This window comes from Glycine soja, chromosome 17 (genome assembly GCF_004193775.1).
Source record: "Glycine soja cultivar W05 chromosome 17, ASM419377v2, whole genome shotgun sequence".
Lineage (NCBI taxonomy): Eukaryota > Viridiplantae > Streptophyta > Magnoliopsida > Fabales > Fabaceae > Glycine > Glycine soja.
In genome coordinates, this window is record NC_041018.1 from 37,476,772 (window position 1) to 37,496,816 (window position 20,045).

A 20,045-nucleotide genomic window follows, 5' to 3' on the forward strand; every position below is an offset into this window, starting at 1 on the left:
CTTCACTAAAATTAGTTAGTTGGTCAATTTTTTTTGATAGAAATGAATTATTAATAAAATCAATAAATATTTCACCTTATAGCATGTTAAAAAGATAATTATTGGTTTATTACACCTGTACTTTTTTTAACATTTTGATAGTTATTAATATCAATTATCAAACAAATTTTGCATTTCCAACGTATTGAAATTAAATTTACTTGAAACATGCTTGAAAATCAAAACTAATATCACCATTGACTATATTCTTTTGTTGCTTCACGGGTTCACAAACCTTAAAGTAATAGCCATTGACATGCACATAGTATTTGTTTAACCAACCAAAACTGTTCATGAAAGGAGCACATGCTTTAGAGTGACACTTGGCATGGTAAAATAAAATAACATTACCAAAGAAATTTACGTTAACCTCTGAATTCTTAATCAATGTAAAACATTAACAAAATGCGATCGATCAGAGATAATCTTATTTATAATATTAAGAACTAAGAATCTGTGCAACCGCCCCCGTTGGTCCCTTCCTTTGGGTCTCAAATACATGCATTGCATCTCATCACAAAGTTAAATACTAAATTAAAACATTAAGCTAAGATCTATTATCATGTCGCTTGTTCTAGTAAAACCCACATTCTCCCTTTGGCGCGTGAGCGTACGCGCCCTGCCACCGCCTCACACGTCACCCTTGGAAATGGCGGGGAACATGAACATCAATGGGGATTTTAAAAACTCCATCTCCCCATAAAAACAAATCTATTTTCTCTCTCTACATTGCATGATTGGGTGAATTTGTTATCTTTTTTTTTTTTTTTTTCCCTAGAGGAAGAGTAATGAAATAGAAGGTTATTAGTTCCACATTCTTATATTCCTTCTTTGATATTGATATTTTCTATATTATTAGGTAAATAATTGTATAAATTAAGGACCAACATGGTTTGGATATATTAGAAAAAGAGGTGACAATATAAGTTGAATGTGGATTGCAGACTAGAGCGGACAGGATTAAAAATCTTGGATTCAATTTAAGTCCTTAAAATAAAGTTCAAGTTTGATGAAAATCCCTTTTTTCGTGCTTTTGGTGAGTTTTTGTGAAATAAGTTGGGATTGGGTCTTGATCAGGTTAAATAGGCTCCTTTTAATTCAAACTCAAAATTTAAAGCTTAAGCCATATATTTAATTGGACAGGTTTAGGCTAGGCCACTAGCTCGACCTATTTTTTTTATCATCTTTGCGCTAATTTTTTATAGCATGGATTAGTTTAACTCTAATAAAATATACTTAGAGAACCAAAAGAAATAATCATATCATATTAAGGACAACTAATCCAGACTACAAAACTAACGTAAGTTATTCAATAGAATTATCATAAAAAAATATTTAATAATAAAAATTATCATTTTTCTCAACTTAGACATTATGAACATTCATGAGTTTTTGATTAATTAATACTTGTTTGTGCCCCCATCATTCTCTCTTAGCAAAATTAGAATAAGATAAGAACTGTGGTGCTCAATAATAAAACTTTAGTAAAAAAATAGTTGCATGGTGACTAATACCAATAGCTCTGGCTCAATGCTGATGTTTGCAGAGGAAAGAGAACTGTGAACTGAACAATGAAGGTAACGTTGTTGCCTCATAATATGACACAAGAAAGACAATTAAAATAAGGAAGATAAAAAATAAATAATGGGCAAGAACATTTCTCTATCATATTTGACCTCCAAATGCACATGGCTGCTTGGGTTTCTGTTCTATTAGTTTTTGGTTTTTTTAAAAGTTTTTGCCTTTACCCTCACAAGTTTACAATCACACCCTGTCCTCTCTCTCTCTCTCTCCTCTCTAGTCATTGGCTACATGTATGTTTCATCTGTGTCATTGAATGCTTTTGACTCCATAGTTGAAGAGATTCCTCAGATCTACAGGGAAAGAATTTTGGACATTGTCAGCCTCAATTCTTCATCTTTCTGGGATCTTTTTTGGTCACTCACTTTTATTCCATCAATCCAGAAAAGTTGGACTTCTTCAACAATTCATTGTCATGACATGATTCACAATCATTTATAAGGTTGGTTTGCATTTAATGTATTAGTTTTTAATTTGAGGGTGTCCAATTTAAATCCTTATGCCTTTTCTTTTGAGTTCTTCTTATTTTTTTCCTTCTGTTGGGGTGGTTGTTGTTGCTGTTGCTGATGCTAATGGTGGATCTTGATTTTGTTTATTGCAATTGAGATCAATCATTCAATCTTCTCTGTATTTGTGAAAATGTGTAATAGTTTTGTTTTTTGCAATTTGCTAGTGTTTGCTGAAGTTTATTTGTTTTTGTGTGATTGAGCTTTTAAAAGTCTCAGGTGTGCTTTTTTTTTCACTTCCTTTCTCGTTATTCTGGATGTCCAGTGTCAGGTTCTATTCAACTTTTGTTTCAAAATTTTCCAATATATTTTTTTGAAAATAGTTTAATGCACCAATTCATGATTTCTTAAACAGTTAAACTTCCTATTCAAGTGTGATTTCTTCCGGGGTCGATGTCACATATATTTTCTTCAACTGTTGTCTTTAAATCATGGTTTTGTCACATTCCATATTTCAATTCTTTAGCATGACATAATGACATCAAATCAGTGACCATCTTGTTTCGTCTCTTTTAACTTTTTCCTTATTCTTCTATTCTTGGTCGGTTAAAGTCAAGTTCCTGATCTTGGTGGTTACTTTCACTGTACTACTTTTGTTTTGGTACATTATTTCTTTTATTTCAATTCCACCTTTCCTTAATAGTAATTTAATTCTATTATTATATATCTGTTCCAATTTCTTACAAGAGACTCATCTTGGCCTAACAGATTGCAGCTGGCACTAGTGCTCTGGCTTATAGATAAAGCCAATAATTTAAAACATTGACCAGTGCTTCTTGTGATGCAAGTGCTAATGGATTGAAGGAAGAGCTAGTTGAAACCCATAAGTTGAATATTGTGGAAAAGAAATTTGGATGCTATCAGTTTTCTTTCAATGGTTTGTGAGATGGAGAGTGATTGTATTGAGGACATGGACATTGAAGTCCTCTCTTCAATGTGGCCTGAAGATATTGGCACTGATGTTGGAAAACAGTTCAATATAGAAAAGCCTGGAAGAGACCAAGATATGTTGGAGGAAGTCACAATCATAGAGGAGCCAACTATAGCTGATTTCCAGCGTCTCATGGAGCTTACAAATTACACAGATAAAGGGTCTTCTCAGCTGGCATACCTCATGCAACACTGGGAGTATAAGCAGGCTAACGCGGTTCGGCTTCTCAGAGAGGAACTTGACAACCTTAGTAAACAAAGGAAGGAAGTTGAGCTCAGGAAGTTGGAGATACTGAAAGACAATCGGTTCGAGGAAGAGAATTATGGTGGTGACAAGCGCCCGGTTTCTATATTGGATGAGGTTTACTATACATGGCAGGATGTGCCAGTGCCACTAAGGAAAAGTGATGTGGTTGTGCAAAACAAGAGGATTGAAATTGAAGCTGAGTATGACACTGTTGTGTATTGGAAACAGCGGGCGCTGCAGTTGGAAAAACAGTTGGAGGCAAGTGTCCAGAGGGAGCAGATACTAATGGACAAGTTGCAAGAAAGTGTAAAGAATCTTGAAAGGCAGTCTTCACCTGTGGAAGAACTATCTCAGATTCTGAAGAGAGCAGATAATTTCTTACATTTTATTCTCCAAAATGCACCTGTTGTTATTGGCCATCAGGTACATTACAGTGAGTATTGAGTTTATTTATCTGAAAGTAATCATAGACAAATCTTTCCATATTGTGTATAATTTGTCTTAGATTAGCTTTTCCTTAGTCTAAGTACTAAAAGAGTTAGGACCTTGCAAGTATTAGTGGCATTTTTTGAACTTATATTCAATGATTTTTCTGTAGAGTACCAGCTCCCTCTTGTAAACACATAATTCTTCTTTTGTTTACAGCATGGCGGTTGACATGTTGAAATATGTATATGCAAGCAAGTAAATGCACTTGGACAACAGTGTTATCTTTTCTATTAGCTTAGATGGAAGGTTGCTTTTATGGCTGTATTGCCTAGGTGCAGCGGACACAGAATAATGCCTGAAAATGTCTTTTTAAAAGGCTAGAATTAATGAACAGTGCCACTAAACTGTGATCTAAAATTTGTGTTGTGTTGTGTTGGGGGATCAGGTGGTTGGTGCATTAACATGTGAAACTTAAATATAGGAACATGTCACCACATTGATAAAACCTGAAACGTAAATATAGGAACTTGTCACCTAATTGATAATAATCTGCAATATTTTGGAATTGCATGACATTGTTTTCTTTTTAACACATGGTCCGTTTTTTGTGCAATACTTGTACTATACCTTCTTTATTGTAGTTTTAATTGGTTCATCATTCTGAAAGCTACATACATGTTTGCCATTGTAAGGGATCTTTCAATCTGCAAAGGACTGACTCTGATACTTTTCTTCCAGGACAAAGAGTTGCGCTATCGCTTTATCTACAATCATTTTCCGAGTTTACAAGAGGAGGTAATGATTATTGCTGTTGAAGTTCTTATTGCCAGGGCATATGATTAGGTTTCATTAAAATTTTTGTCTTACAATTTTTTTACATCAAAATCTGCACATACTCCAGAAGAAAGTTCTTTAAATTAGAAACTTTTTTCTTATTCATGAGTTATTGCAAAGTAGTACACTGAGATATCTTGATTCTTAAAACTCAACTATTTTTTTTCAGGACATCATAGGAAAAACAGATGTTGAAATTTTCACAGGATCCGGTGTTAAGGAATCTCAAGATTTCAAGAGGGAAGTAATGGAAAAAGGGTTGCCTGCAAAAAAAGAAATTACTTTTGAGACAGAATTATTTGGGTCAAAGACATTCTTGATATACGTAGAACCTGTCTTTAGCAAAGCAGGAGAGACAATTGGAGTAAACTATATGGGAATGGAAATAACAGATCAGGTACATGTTATTTGCTTTAAAGTGTTACTTGAAGACTTGTTCTTGTAAAGAGGATATTTATATTTTTCACAAACTGCAGGTAAGAAAAAGAGAAAGAATGGCAAAGCTTAGGGAAGATATTGCAGTCCAGAAAGCAAAGGAAACAGAACTTAATAAAACCATTCACATTACAGGTTTAATCACTCAGCCAAATCTTAATTTATGAATTTTACTTTTTAAGTTGCTTTGCCTGCAAGGAGCTTATTTTCTCCCTACCCTACCCTCCCTTTTCAACAGAGGAGACTATGAGAGCAAAACAAATGCTGGCAACAATGTCTCATGAGATAAGATCTCCACTGTCTGGAGTTGTCAGCATGGCTGAGATTCTTTCCACCACGAAACTCGATCGGGAGCAAAGGCAGCTCTTGAATGTCATGATATCTTCTGGAGATTTGGTTCTTCAACTTATAAATGACATTCTTGATCTTTCCAAGGTTGAGTCAGGTTAGAAATTTCTCCTGCACCATTGCCTGTTATCAGTGATATCCAAACTTAAAACAGTTATTCAAAGACTAAATTTAATCATTCAGAGAAGAACATCGAAGTTAGTTGTGTAAAGCAAAGACAAAAGTGCTTTTGATTTTCTGATCATAGGTGCTGATCATTTAAATTTCTTCCCACCCCACAAAACCCCCTTGTTCTCTATAGGAGTTATGAAATTGGAAGCTACCAAATTCCGGCCAAGAGAGGTAGTAAAGCATGTACTCCAGACAGCTGCAGCATCATTGCAGAAAATATTAACCTTAGAAGGAAATGTGGCAGATGATATACCTGTTGAGGTGAGACCTTAAGTAACACCTGCATGCATGCTATCAAAGATTTAGCATTGTTGTTGCACCTTAACTCATAATTACTTCTATGATGTAACTCTGGACTCAGGTCCTCACCTGACTTTTGAATTCAAAGAGATAATTTCACCTGATTACTAACTTACACTTCAATTGCTTCATGCATAACTGCAGGTCATTGGAGATGTTTTAAGGATTCGGCAGATTCTCACAAATTTAGTCAGGTACTAAGCTTCAAATGATTGAATAGTCTATGAATTTGCAACCAACCACTTCAAATGTTTCCATTTAGGTTGTTATGAGTGGAATCAAATTCTTTTTTTCCATTTATTCTTTTAGTTTTGTACTCGGCTGCACATCATTGTTAGTCCATATATAACTTTGTGCTTTTAGATTACAACAGAATATTACTCATGAGTAGTATTATGGAATACTACATTATTAAACTACATTCAATATTTTGATAGTGTAGTTTGATATTTTATTATCGAACTTTATCATTGCTTCATGTATACAATGGGACAATAGGTCATGAGTACTATTAATGAAATTATATTTTCTCCTTTCTACCCTACTAAAGAATGTATTTATGATTATCATTGCTCTAAATTTATTATTTTCTAATATATTGCAGCAATGCAGTAAAGTTTACACATGAAGGCAAAGTTGGCATAAACCTGTACGTTGTTACAGAACCACCTTTTGCCAAAGCAGAAGGCCATCAAAAGATGATCACAGAACAGTCTACAAATTCAGCAAATGGGGTGAAGGAAGAGAAACGTGCATCAACGCCGCGAAGCAACGATGATCAAAATTGTCTTGATGGTCAGAAAAACAATGACCATCCTAGCCAAAATCATGCAGTCAATGATGAATGCAGATCTTCAGTTAAAAGTGAATGCTCAATAAATGGAGATACTGAGGAGCAAACGCATTCAACTGAAACTGTGTGGATACGTTGTGATGTATATGACACAGGAATTGGAATACCAGGTATATTAAAACTTTATGTTAGTACTTAATTTGTTATAGGATTAATGTTATTTTCTACCCATATAACTTTGAAAATACTTAATTTTTTACATGTTATGATGTAACAGAAAAGGCTATACCTACTTTATTTAGAAGGTACATGCAAGTAAGTGCTGATCATGCTCGAAAGTATGGTGGCACAGGGCTGGGACTAGCAATATGCAAACAGCTGGTAATTACAAACTTTTATGTATAGTAAGTTTGTTGAATTTTACAATAACTATCATAAGAAATCATATTAACAATGATTTCTGATTGATGGATAACGTAATTTTTTTTACACTGATAGTGCATAGAAATTAGACTAAATGGTTTTAGCCTAAAGAAAAATGAACAAAAAAAATGATGATACTTCACATATGTATCTCTATCATTTCTAACTGAACCAACATTGACATGATTTTCTTTCTGAGACTAATCATATAGTACACCTTGTTAATGTTTCCTTGCACTTGGAACAGGTTGAGTTAATGGGGGGTCGTTTAACAGTGACTAGCAAAGAACATTGTGGTTCTACCTTCACATTCATACTTCCATACAAGGTTTCAACAGTTTGTGATGATTCTGATGACCCAGATGAGCTCTCAGATGTGGATGATAATGATGACGATACAACAGAAGGCTTCTTCCAATTCCAACCTCGCACTTTGGGCTCTCTCTTCTCTTCTAATGGACCTACCAGGCCACAAAATGTACTACCGGGATTCAGAAGCTCACACAACTTCAATGGTTTTTCAGAGAATTCTTTCTCATTCCTCACTACCAACATAATATCAAAAGGGACTAATTCAACCGAGGATGCTTCTTCAGTCATTGTTGATGCTCCAGAGATGTCTGAATCAACAGGTTCATCAAGTCACAGCCCTCAAACAAAGCATGAAAATGTAGTTAACACAAACAACCAGAATCAAGATAAGGCACATGCTCGGTTACAGAATGGTAGTGTAGACTCTTCTCAACATAAGGAGGCAATGACTCTAGGAACAATGTCAAGTGAACCACAACAAACATGTCAAGGTCAAGTGAAGACAGACATAACCTCCCAAAGTGTTATTAAGAGTAATAAATATACATCATCAGAAGTAACCAAATCCACATTAGGGCCTAAGATTCTTCTTGTTGAAGATAACAAGATCAATGTCATGGTGACACAGTCAATGATGAAGAGGTTAGGATACGGCATGGATGTTGTGAATAATGGAGTGGAAGCCGTACGTGCAGTGCAGCGCCATACTTATGATGTCATTTTGATGGTACTTTATTGAATCTCAAATTTTTTATCTTGATGCATTTTATTTTCTAGAAAATTCACTAGTCCATTTTTGGATAGAATGAATGATACCCTTGACTCAATTTGTATGCAATGTTTCTTACTGATGTAAAATGTTCATAATTTATGGTTATGAATAGAAATTTTAGCTTAAGGTGATTAATTGGTACTTGTGCTTTTCAGGATGTTTACATGCCAGTTATGAATGGTCTTCAAACAACAAAACTGATTCGGTCTTATGAGGAAACAGGCAATTGGGAAGCTGCAAGAGAAGCTGGAATTGAACAATGTTCACCAGCTTCAAATGAATGTTCTGTACCACTTAAAAACCGGATCCACATCATTGCGGTGAGTAATTTCACTTATTGCGTGACTCACTACATTGAATCTAGAAGACAAGAACTCCAACATGTTAACCTGTATAAACATGCAGACAAAAAACCTTACTATACACAATTATTTAAACAACTATCACCAGACAAAGAATATGCCACTTGCCACCCTCTATGTAGCATGGTGTTGCTGAACCTGACAATTTTTATATTCTAATAGTTCTCCAGGGATCATGATTTTCTTGCTTAATCAGATTTAGCCATAACCCATTTAGCTGTTTGTGCTCAAAACTAGTACTAAAATAAAACAAAACTTAGGCTGATTTTGATTTGAGTTCAATTTATATACATTATTCAATATAAAATATTTTTACACTAACATTCAATAGGATTTAATTATTTTGCTATGTCATCCTACTCATTAATATAATATCGTGATAAGATAAATTATTAGATTACAAAATTGTCTTAATATTGGAACTAACTACGTCTTTTATGGATAACTACAAATCTTTGATTTGAGCAGTAAAGTAAACATTTTCTTATTATCTTATGCTAATGCAGATGACAGCAAACACAATGTCAGAGAGTGCTGACGAATGTTATGCAAATGGTATGGACTCATTTGTGTCAAAACCTGTGACATTCCAAAAACTGAAAGATTGTCTAGAACAGTACCTGAGGTGAGGTGAATCAATCCATGTAAATTTCCGCTTGTGTATAAATAGAATAAGAGCCTAGGAAAGTTTTGCAACAAATGAATCATGTTCTCTCCTCTTCATCATCAGTGTCTACCTTAAAAATTGTATAGATCTACAATATTCTTTTTTTTTTTAATCTCTCCGAATGCATAATAGCTATTTAGAAAGCTAGTTGGAGCGTGCAATGTAGTAGAGGTACATAACATAAGCCTTTCCTATATTATGGCTATGTATTGGGAGTTTTGGCAAATATTGGCACTACAAGAAATCATAAGAGACAACCCTTTTGAAGTTGATGGTAATATTTTACTTGCTGCTACTAGAAAAGTAGAAATTACGTAGAGCTTTCTTCTAAAACCTAAAGGAGTGAAAATGGGTGTGAGAATTTATGTACATCAATATTATTGGATAGGATCAATGATTTGACTAGGATTTGAGTCTCCTGCAGTACTGGACGGGGTGCATTCAGGGAAAGGAATTAGAGAGTAGGACCCTGTGTAATTTTGCAGGAGATATCATCTCAATTCTCGACTTCAATATTTATACTCGAGATCAATTTTACGTTTGTTCTAATGTGTATAATGTAAACAGGACTTAGTAGTGTTTGCAATACATTTTTTTTAACAATTTATCAAAACAGTTTCTTTATTAGTTAAAATTCATGTAACTCCCACCATTTTGGAAATAAAACAATTAAATAGGAAATAAATAAGAATCATGGATTTGATAATAGCTACATAAATCTATCTATTTATATATAATTTTTTTTTATAATATATGTATGTATAATATATAAAAGTTAAAATCCGAATTGTAATATCGACATCTCCTTCTTACGAATGAACTCTGACTCAATTGGATGAGCAATGTACCTAAGCAATGGCGGATGCACATAAAGAGTATGGGGCAACAAAATTTATTTATTTATTTATATATGTGTAATAAATAAAAAATGTCCCCATAAGATAATTCTTATAACGAATGTAAAAAAAAAAAAGAAACAAAAAAAATTAATACTAATTTCACTATTTTATCCTTTTAACTTTTGATAACATTGATGATGAAAAAATCATAGAATATTTTTAAAGTGTTAAATTAGCTTTTTAGTTATTTAATTTTTTTAAAATTCAATTTGGTCATTTAATTTTTTAAATTAATTCAATTTGATCTTTCAATCTAAATTGTAATAAATCACACTTTTTTAATGCATAAATGAATGCTTTAATTTGCAAGAAACTTTAATATTTTAGTCTTTTTTTTTCATAACATTATGTATTTTGTAAAAGTTTGTGATATTTTTCTTTTGCTAAAATATTATAAAGTATTGAATTAATTATGTTTTTCTCCACACTTTTTATAAATTTCACTTGTAGTCCATATATAATTAAATAATTTTTTAATATTTTTAGTTCCTATAATTTTCTTTATTAATAGGTTTAGTTCATGTTATCTAATAACAATGTTAATTAATAACCTAATCAATCATGCTAGCGATTCAATAACTTGTCACTTCATCAAAGAGACTTACTCAGGCAATCACATGTAATTTTTTCAACAAACTATGATTTTAATATCTCATTATTTTAGATTAGCTAATGAAATCAAACTAGTTTATGAGAGATTAAAAACATAATTTATCAATATTTTTTACACATGATTGTCCCAATCAAACTTTTTGATGATGTGGCTAGTAATTGAGCTGTTATTGTAGATATTTATGATAACTTAAAATTAAAATTTTGTTTAGGAATTAAAATTAAAATTTTAAAAAAAAATTAGAGATAAAAAATACTATGCTATTTCTTCCTCTCAGTAAGAAAAATTTTAGATCCACCATTGTACATGAGTTATTATATATCCTCTTATACCTAAGTTCAATGAATTAAAAAAAAAAAAGAGAAAGAAGTCATCTATCTTTCTTCTTAGTATTATTTCTTACATCTTTTATTATGATGCTTCAATCACTCAATTGAATAAATGTTGATATCATATTTTTTCTCAAACAATTATTAACTACTAGAATTAGACTCTTGTTCATGTGTTTCAAACTATATTTATTTGGGACAACACAATGTATCTCTGTATGTTAGGACAATTTTTTTTAATTGTTGCATGGGGTAAATCTCATATATATATATATATATATATATATATATATATATATATATATATATATATATATATATATATATTATCACAACCCCGCATAACCAATAAGAATTTAACAATTAATAAAATAAACAAAAAATTCAGAATATCAAGTAAAATTAAATTTGATACTCTTTCTGTTTTTTTTTTCTAATCTTCTTCCTGATTTTTTTTTGTTAAATTAAAGATACAGATTATGAGTGAAATTTCTTAAATAACAAATAAAACCTAGAATTTTTTTTCTTTATAATAAATTTTTACCAATATAAAATTATTTTATAAATTATATTAGTAATATTTTTTTTTATGATAAGAAAAAGTTTAATCATGTACACAAACAACATTACAAAAGAATATATAATTTAAATTTTGAAACAATTAAGCACCTAATTTAAATTAATTAATTATCATGACAATAAATTGAAATAAAACTTTCTTTAAAATTATTTTGTTAATATATAATATTCATGTTTTCTATTAATGTTGAAGGTAAGTCAATAACTTTTCATAGAAATTTGATTTTATGAAGTGCGTAAGATGTAGAAACGGATAAAAAATATATGTATATCAGCAGGTTTAAAAAAGTGGAGCGAGACTTTGTTCTATTTATAATTATAATTATAAGTAATTAATAATTTTTGAAAGAAAAAATTATAAACAAAAAGTTAGAAACTAAAACACACTACACCTTAAATAGTATGCGAATTCACATCATCTAGGTTTTTTTCTTCTTAATTTTAACTTTTTATTTATAATTTTTCTTTTTAAAAATTATTAATTATAACTATATTTTGATTTTAATTTTAAACTTTTGATATATTGTATAAACTGAATATGTCTTTCTTTTATAATTACATTGAATATTGATATTACAGTAATATTTATCAATCCTAATTAAAATTATATTCTAAAAATTAAAATTATAAATTCAATGGCAACAAAGTCTTATGATTTCTTAAAATCAACGTGTTTTATTTGCATTAATAAAGTCATTATTTAAAATAAAATAGTCTACCATTTTACACTACCAAAATATATTATTTTGAAATTTAAATTATATTTTCTAAATTCAAATTATAATCCTTTATATAATTCAATTTCAATGCAATTTAGAAAAAAAAATAGAAAGAAGATTATAAAATAAAACAGAAAGATTATCATATTTAATTTTACATAACATTCTGATTTTATTTATTTATTTTGTTAGTTGTAAAATTTTTATTGGTTGTGCCTATGAATGATGTGTTGGATTTGTGTGTATCTAATAGTTTATCATCACTAAATGGACCCTAAAGGTTACAAAGAATTAAAAATATGTTATAAAAAATAAATATACTGATGGTATTAATACATATCTAATGAATTCTGAACCATTTGATTAAGGAAAAAACTGTTACCACTTATGTTAACCGATAAAATAAAAACATATTAATATCACTATTTTAATTCTGAAATAATTATTAGAATGGAATTTTAGTCGTAAGTTATTATAAGTTAACAACTATACTATAATATTAAAAAGAAAATATTTAAGGTTGGCACCTAACATATGAGCAAGTATATATGCATTTTCAATTCACCAAAGAAAATATATCTATTTTTAACTTTTAACTTCCTGCTAATTACAGAAAATGAATTAAAAATTGAAAAAAATATGTCAAATAATATATTATTAGTATTTCTAATTAAACAAAGTGAAAAAAGTCAATTACAAATGCGGTTAAAATAGAAGCTTCATTGATCACACACTTTTAGAAGGATCTTTTCATATGGTGTTAAAACAAGTTAAGTGGGTTTTTTTTATTCGTAAGAATCGAAAATAATATCAAAAAATTTACAATAATTCACTTATTTTATTTAACTAGTTAAACTAGATTTCATTGATCCAAATTAAGCAAATTTCATCATACAATGAGAAAAATAGGTCATGTAAAACATGAAGAACACATCAGAACACATGTTATTTGTATATACTTTTTGGGGTGATTTATTTAGTGTGAGTAACAACTTTTTTTAATACTTAATGAAAAAAAATACTAAATAGCCTGAATTTTCACGTCCTAAGAATGAGTTAGAACTGGCACTGACTATTTAACGAACGAGTAGTTTCAAGTGAATTACGTATAGCACCACGTTGAATGTTTGACAATTGACAAATTCACATGAATTTTTTTTTAAATTCCTAGTACTTTAACTGCTTCTCCATATGACCCGTACAAAGAACAAATGAAGTGTAATTCTTGTTTACCTTAATTTCTGGAACTGTTGACAAAAAGCAAAAAATATTTTTTTTAATGGAGAAATGTTAGGTGAATGGTCGGATTGAATTTAGGATTGCAATAGAATGAGATTAACGTAAAAATCTAATACATTCAGTTGAGAAAAGAAAGAGGAAGATTAAATAGGTAGGAAGGATTTAGAGAATCATCAAGATAGCTAGAGTTAGTTGACATCATATGGTTTGTACTATGAAAGGGTATTTTGGATAATAATTTTTATAAAAACTGAATATGTTTAGTAATTAGGAGCTGTAAATAGCGAAATTCAAAAAGAAAAAAGGAGATTTGGGCCGAGCTCAAATCAAACATCGCAATTGTGCCAAATACAGCTCCTTAATTATTAAGTGTTGCCCCTTGCATTTTTCCCATAATCTGTTATCCCTTCTAATCCCTATTTGTTCCAACAGTAGTTTTATTAAACTTGGAATGGACCAGCCAATCTGACCAGTTAAACTGGATACTAGACTTATGATCGATCTGATTAATTATTTAGATCGAACATGCTCCTAACATTGTATAACTCAACTCTAAATTGGTAACTCAACCATTGTTGAGATTTTGAAAAGTGTACTAAATCGTTCAAATAATAAAGTGATAAGTAAAGTTGTCAACTCTACATCATGAATGAGATAATTTCTCTCACGGGTTGTTTAGAAGCATAGGCTACAGCCTAACTCTTCTGCATAAGCACACCACCCAAACCCATATAATCTATTAATCCCATATTCTTTTATCAAAAACCTTAAATGAAAAAGGAAAAAGGCACAAAAACATAATAACAATAAAAATGCTTTAAGGTATTCACAACCCATCCAATTGAATTAAAACATAAAGTAAACATAAAAACATAAGCATACACATCGATAACTAGGGTCTAGGGTAATCCTGCTACCCCTCAACCGTGATCATACTCATAAATGAGACAATCTCACTCCCCTTTTACCTCAAAAAATGAGGTTAGATGACAAGGGTACAAGCAATGGTGATTCTTTGCAATTTTCCTTTCACTTTTTTGTTCATGGTTCTGACAACATAGTTTCAAAATAAAGCAAAAAAAGACGTGAGGAAAGATTAGATTTTAACGAATCTCACAACTTTTAGAGTTAAATTGGGTTTCCTAATACTAAAGGCTTAAAAGCATTTAACCTAAAATATTATTTTTATTTAATTAAACAAATAAAAAGATATTTAACAATAGCTAATATATTTTTATAAATATATATTTTTATAAAAGGAAGTGTTACATATTTTCTTGATTTTCCAAATTTTTTATTTTTCTAGTGGTTTTACACACCTTGAAAAATTTTAACACTTAATAACCGCTAGAAAATATCTTGAGCCAACAATATTTTATCACTTGTTTATTATATTATTAGGAGTGTTAGGGTCAGATTCTCTTTTACACACACTTCATCCTATTGATCAACATCACTTAAGTTTTAAGCTGGTTACTTGCTTACCAATTTTGCAGGTTCATTCAATTTTTAATTTATTTAATTTTAGGCTAAAATTCAATTTTCGTCATCCTACTTTTCCAAATATGTGATTTTAGTCATCCTATTTTTTAATTGAGACATTTTGTCTTCCATTTTTGACAAATCCACAATTTTAGTCCCTTATTTTTTAATTGAGACATTTTGTCCCACACTTTTTAAAAATATGTAATTTTAGTCCCCTTGGTCAAGTTTAGACTTGTTGACTATGCATTTTTTTAATTCTTTATTAATAAATTAAGCTTATTAAAAATTAACTAATTTTAAAAAAACATTTGTCATGTATATAATAAACAAACAATTGTCCATCAACGTTTACAGAGTACATAAATCAACGTTTGCAAGGACTAAAATTGTGAATTTTTTAAAGTGGAGGATGGAATGTCTCAACTAAAAAATAGGGAACTAAAATTGTGAATTTTTAAAAGTGGGGATAAAATGTCTCATTTAAAAAATGGGGGACTAAAAGTGTAAATTTGAGAAAATAGGAGGACAACAATTACATTTTAGTCTTTATTTTATTATTATTATTAGAACCCAAACCCAAATTGTCATTTTCTAATTGCTCTATTTACCATCTCTGCCTCTCACACAACAAGCTTTTCAACAAAAAAATTATAAGTTTTGTTGAAATATCACAAAATTCTTCTCATATGCACAATTCCTTTCACAAAAACATTGGCCTCAAATTCCTTTGCCTCTTTTTCCTACCACGCTTCTTATCCTAACTTTCCTCTCGCAGATGCCTCAATCACCATTCAATTGAACCACTTCACCCAATTTAACCGTACATCTGAGTGGGGGATTTTAACTGGGTGAAATATTTTAACCGAGATATTAAAATGCCTTGCTATAATGTAATCCATTTGGATAGGATATTTTAAAAGTAATTGAAATGTTAGCATTTTATGAAGCATTTTAATACACTAAATTAGGGAAATTTTAAATTCATAGGAAAAATAAAGGAATTAAAATTCCTCAATCATGAAACACAACACACACTCACATTCTATGTATCTCTCTCTCGACACACGCTCTGTGTCCCTTATGAATGCGATCTTGCTCGTTCTGCAATCACGATCTTTTTCGTCTGGTAGGTTCTTCTCTTTGTTCATAAAATCCTTTCTTTCTCTCACTGACAGGTCTCTCTCTCTACCCATTTCTCTCTCATCTCTACACATTTCTTCCATAAAATTTGTGTTTCATTGAATTTGATTTTAGTTTTGTGGCTACGATGATCATTTTCTCTGAAGATCTAGAGCAAATATGGTGCTTTTCTCATATTCATTATCTAGGGTTTCATTTCTCAAATTAGGGTTTGTTAAAACAGTGTGTTTATTTTTTCTTTGATTATTGTTTCAACTTTGATTTATTGGTTTATGTTTTGTTTTTTATTTCATTGATTTGTTTTCCATTGATTTTCATTTCTTGGTTGGTGTGGATTTGGATGGGTTTTGGGTTGGGATAGGTTGTGAGTACCATATGTTTATGAATATGCACGAAAGAGAAATAGAGAAATAATTGATAGATTATGCTTAATGATGATATTGAATATAGGACTTGGTATTTGATAAGTGTTATGTATATGTCATATGTATACTGAAATCACATAGCAATTGTTTGAGTGGTCGACAAGTGTACCGATTCGCACAAGTAGTATATAAAATGGTAAGATCGAGTATCGTATCCAAATGAAATTTGTTTCACCTAGAATATGTATATTCAATATGTAAACACTTTTAAAGCTTGGAATAAAACAAATATTGAGTTCTGCATTCTTAAACTATTTGAACAAAAACAAAATATTCAAAGCTATAAAATGTGACAACTATCAAGATAAACGCGTTGGGGAGTGTCCTACTAAATTTCTCTTGTTGTATAAAAGGTTTTTCTCTATTTAACACTATCCTAGTGTTCTTACACTGACAAAATACTCACGCTATGATTCCTCACATGAATGAGCCTAACTCTCTTAGCTTTCGTTCTTGATTCCTCAACAAACTCGCTCTAACAGAGTTACACTAAGCACACAGTGTAAAATAGACTAGATCACTGCACTCATTCCTAGACATATAGATTTCTAGCTTGCTCTATCAAGTTCTAAGGTTTTAAAGCATTTTCCAGTACTAAAAAGCCTAACTACACATACAAATGGATGATCAAGCCACAAACATGTAAAATAAGCATAGATAGAAGCAAAGAACATAGAAACATAACATAAAATAAATAGTAAGAGTATTACATCAAGAGTTTCAGTAGTAACTCCCCAACAAAGAGGCTCTAGCCTTCCATTACAAGTAAAGCTTCAAAATACAAGAAAGACACTATTTTTGGTGAAAGAAAAATGGAAGAAATTGATGGAGAATGTCTTTTCCAACCTCTCAACCCTAAATCTCTCTGTTTTTCACGAAGCCAAGCTCTCTTTGTTGCTCTCAACCAATTGTCTCTTTTCATTTCCGCCAACTTCAGTGTTTTAAAGGCTCTTGGACTTCTCAGCTTTCGAAGGCTCACTCAGCGAACATGCCTCGCTAAGCGAGAGTAAGTGAAAATCCGTTAAGCGAGCTTGGGCGCGCTAAGCGTGAGAAGAGACAACGTCCTCGTTGGACGGGCTGGCTGCGCGCTGGGCGTGTAGATATCTGACTTATCCTCTTCTAGGGTTTCCCATACGCTAAGCGAGCTGGATGTCCTGCTAAGCGGATGCATCTCGCTTAGCCAATCTGCCTCGCTAAGCGAGTCATCAACAACTTTTACCTTCTCTTCTTTGACCTGAAACTGAGCTGGATTCAACATTATGTCACAAAACTGGAGTATCTACTCTATAAAATCACACAATAAGGAGAATATGTACAATTCCTACACAAAGAACCATAAATTGGAGGCACATTGCTATTTCCTTGCAAATTTTCAATACCAAACTAACTTATGAATAGCAACTAACAACAATTATCTAATTTTCTTTTCTTTTGTGTTAAAACAACAAGAACTTAACTTCTTCTGAGTTTTTATCTAGAAGATGCTAAAGTTAATGATTTTATAGTAATTTTGGTTGTATTTTGTATAAAGATGTAACAAAGGTATGGAAGAGGATTGGAGAACTGAAGTATTGCCCTCAGCGTGACATTCTTGCTTAGCGCATTAGGACAGCTTGGGGCCAACTGTAGCGCGCACGCATCTGACGGTTTAGCGCACAATCACTTATGCCGGCTGGATTTTACATGTGCGCTCAGCGTGCACATGCAGGCTTAGCGCACAATGGTGGTTCTGATTGGCCTTCAAGTGGGAAGATATTTTCAAAAAAGTGAATTATATTTATAAATCAACATCAATTCATTTAGCAATACTTAACCACACAACAAGGTAGCAGAAAGAAGAGAAATAACGCTGGAACTTCATTAGCAGTCGATGCAAGGAAAGTCCATTTTCTAAAGCTCTGGCCGATCCGTTTCACTCCATTTTTCTTCCATTAAATCCCCTATAATTTACTCCACCTATATGTAAGCCTCTAATGACAATGAAAGACTAAAACTCCACCGTGTTGGGTGCTCTATAATCCAAAACTCTCTATGATGTAATAATTCTAAACTATATTTTAATATAATGTTGTTATTATTGTTCATCCTTGTGGTTATTCACATATTTATGGTTTGATCATCCATATTTTTGTACTGTTTTAGGATATAAATATTGGAAAATGTTTGTATGCTAAGAACTTGGGAAAAACATCTAAAGTGAGTCATATCTAGGGATAGAGTGGTCTTCTTTAGCCTGTTCATGCATCTCTGCTCTTAATGCAAATCATTTAGTAATCAATCGCCAAAGGGTTGGAAACGATATTAGGTGATTTTGGTTCTTTCACTCGAAGGATCTTGGTGAGAATAGAATAGAAGATGCGGGTAATAATCATATTAGTGTTAAAAGAGAAAGATCAATAAAAGATTACATCAAGACAAGTTCTGGTAGGAGAGCCCCCAACACGTTCCACTCTCATCACCAACCACACACTTCAAGCGTTTGTCTTCTCACCTTTTATGTTAATGCTTTGTTGTTAATTCTCAATTTATTTCTGTTGATACTGATTCTTATGAACAAAACTCTTTTCCATTCATTAATTACTTAATCATTAGATTTATACATAACTCTAAGTACAAACACCGTCTCTATGGAATATGATACTCGATCTTACCATTTTATACTAGTAGAATTTGGTAGACTTGCCAAGAAATCAACAATATTATCATTGATAATAATTGCTTGTACTTGAAATTAGTTGGAGATAATTGGCTCGCCATTTATTTTTTTATCCTATTTGTCTAGATTCAAAATTCAGAACATAATCAATTAGCTCATTATTAAATTTATCGCATGAACTAATTTCTTATTGCATAATTTTTAACACGAGTAATCACTAGTTATAAATAAAAAAGCCTCACATTTAGTTAAAAGCATACTTAGGAAGATGGTGATCTTTATTCTTTCTAGCACCTAGTAGCTCCCAAAACTAACACTAAACTTTGCATATATGGAACTACAAGAAGCTTACGTGTATCATTTGTAACATAGACTAGTTCCATGGATATATAGACTTTTTTGTTGATATTTTCTTATTTTTCTTTGCATAAGTTGGGTGTTGTAACAATTCCGTGGATGAATCTATTGGATTCCGATTTAAATACCTAATGATTAAGGGGTTAAATTAATCCTAAAATCATGGGGGTTATATTAGCTATAAAAGAAAGTAGACAATTTTAATTTTACCGTGATGTTCCATACAAGTTAAATAATCTAGCACAACATTCATAGATAAATTGAAGATTATGATGTTCAATTGCTAGAACCTTATGATGTTTGGTGTAAAGAGTCCAGTAGAACCACAACTGTTGTTTTTTAACATTCAAACTAATTTACCCTCTTATAGCATGATTGTTATAGAGTTAGATGGTTAGCTTCTCAGCTAAAAGGCTTGCTTTCCTTAAAGCAGAAACTCACCCATATGACACCAA

General features: G+C 31.3%; 1 protein-coding gene across 1 annotated transcript; it reads left to right on the forward strand.

The window, feature by feature from the left end:
- The first annotated feature begins 1,752 nt into the window (after positions 1 to 1,752).
- Positions 1,753 to 9,691, forward strand: LOC114392452 (histidine kinase 5-like). The gene is made up of 13 exons (XM_028353598.1): positions 1,753 to 2,062; positions 2,835 to 3,726; positions 4,471 to 4,527; positions 4,736 to 4,963; positions 5,043 to 5,136; positions 5,240 to 5,446; positions 5,651 to 5,781; positions 5,965 to 6,014; positions 6,425 to 6,783; positions 6,891 to 6,994; positions 7,284 to 8,075; positions 8,276 to 8,440; positions 8,989 to 9,691. The coding sequence occupies exons 2-13, from the start codon at positions 3,001 to 3,003 to the stop codon at positions 9,109 to 9,111; spliced, it is 3,036 nt and encodes a 1,011-aa protein (XP_028209399.1). The 5' UTR covers positions 1,753 to 2,062; positions 2,835 to 3,000; the 3' UTR covers positions 9,112 to 9,691.
- Positions 9,692 to 20,045: the final 10,354 nt, after the last annotated feature.

Excerpts from the sequence above, each read along its gene's own strand:
- LOC114392452 (XM_028353598.1), top strand. The coding sequence starts at position 3,001 with ATGGTTTGTGAGATGGAGAGTGATTGTATTGAGGACATGGACATTGAA. Across the intron at positions 5,447-5,650 it reads TCTTTCCAAGGTTGAGTCAG|GAGTTATGAAATTGGAAGCT; the intron begins GTTAGAAATTTC and ends TGTTCTCTATAG. Across the intron at positions 6,995-7,283 it reads TAGCAATATGCAAACAGCTG|GTTGAGTTAATGGGGGGTCG; the intron begins GTAATTACAAAC and ends CACTTGGAACAG.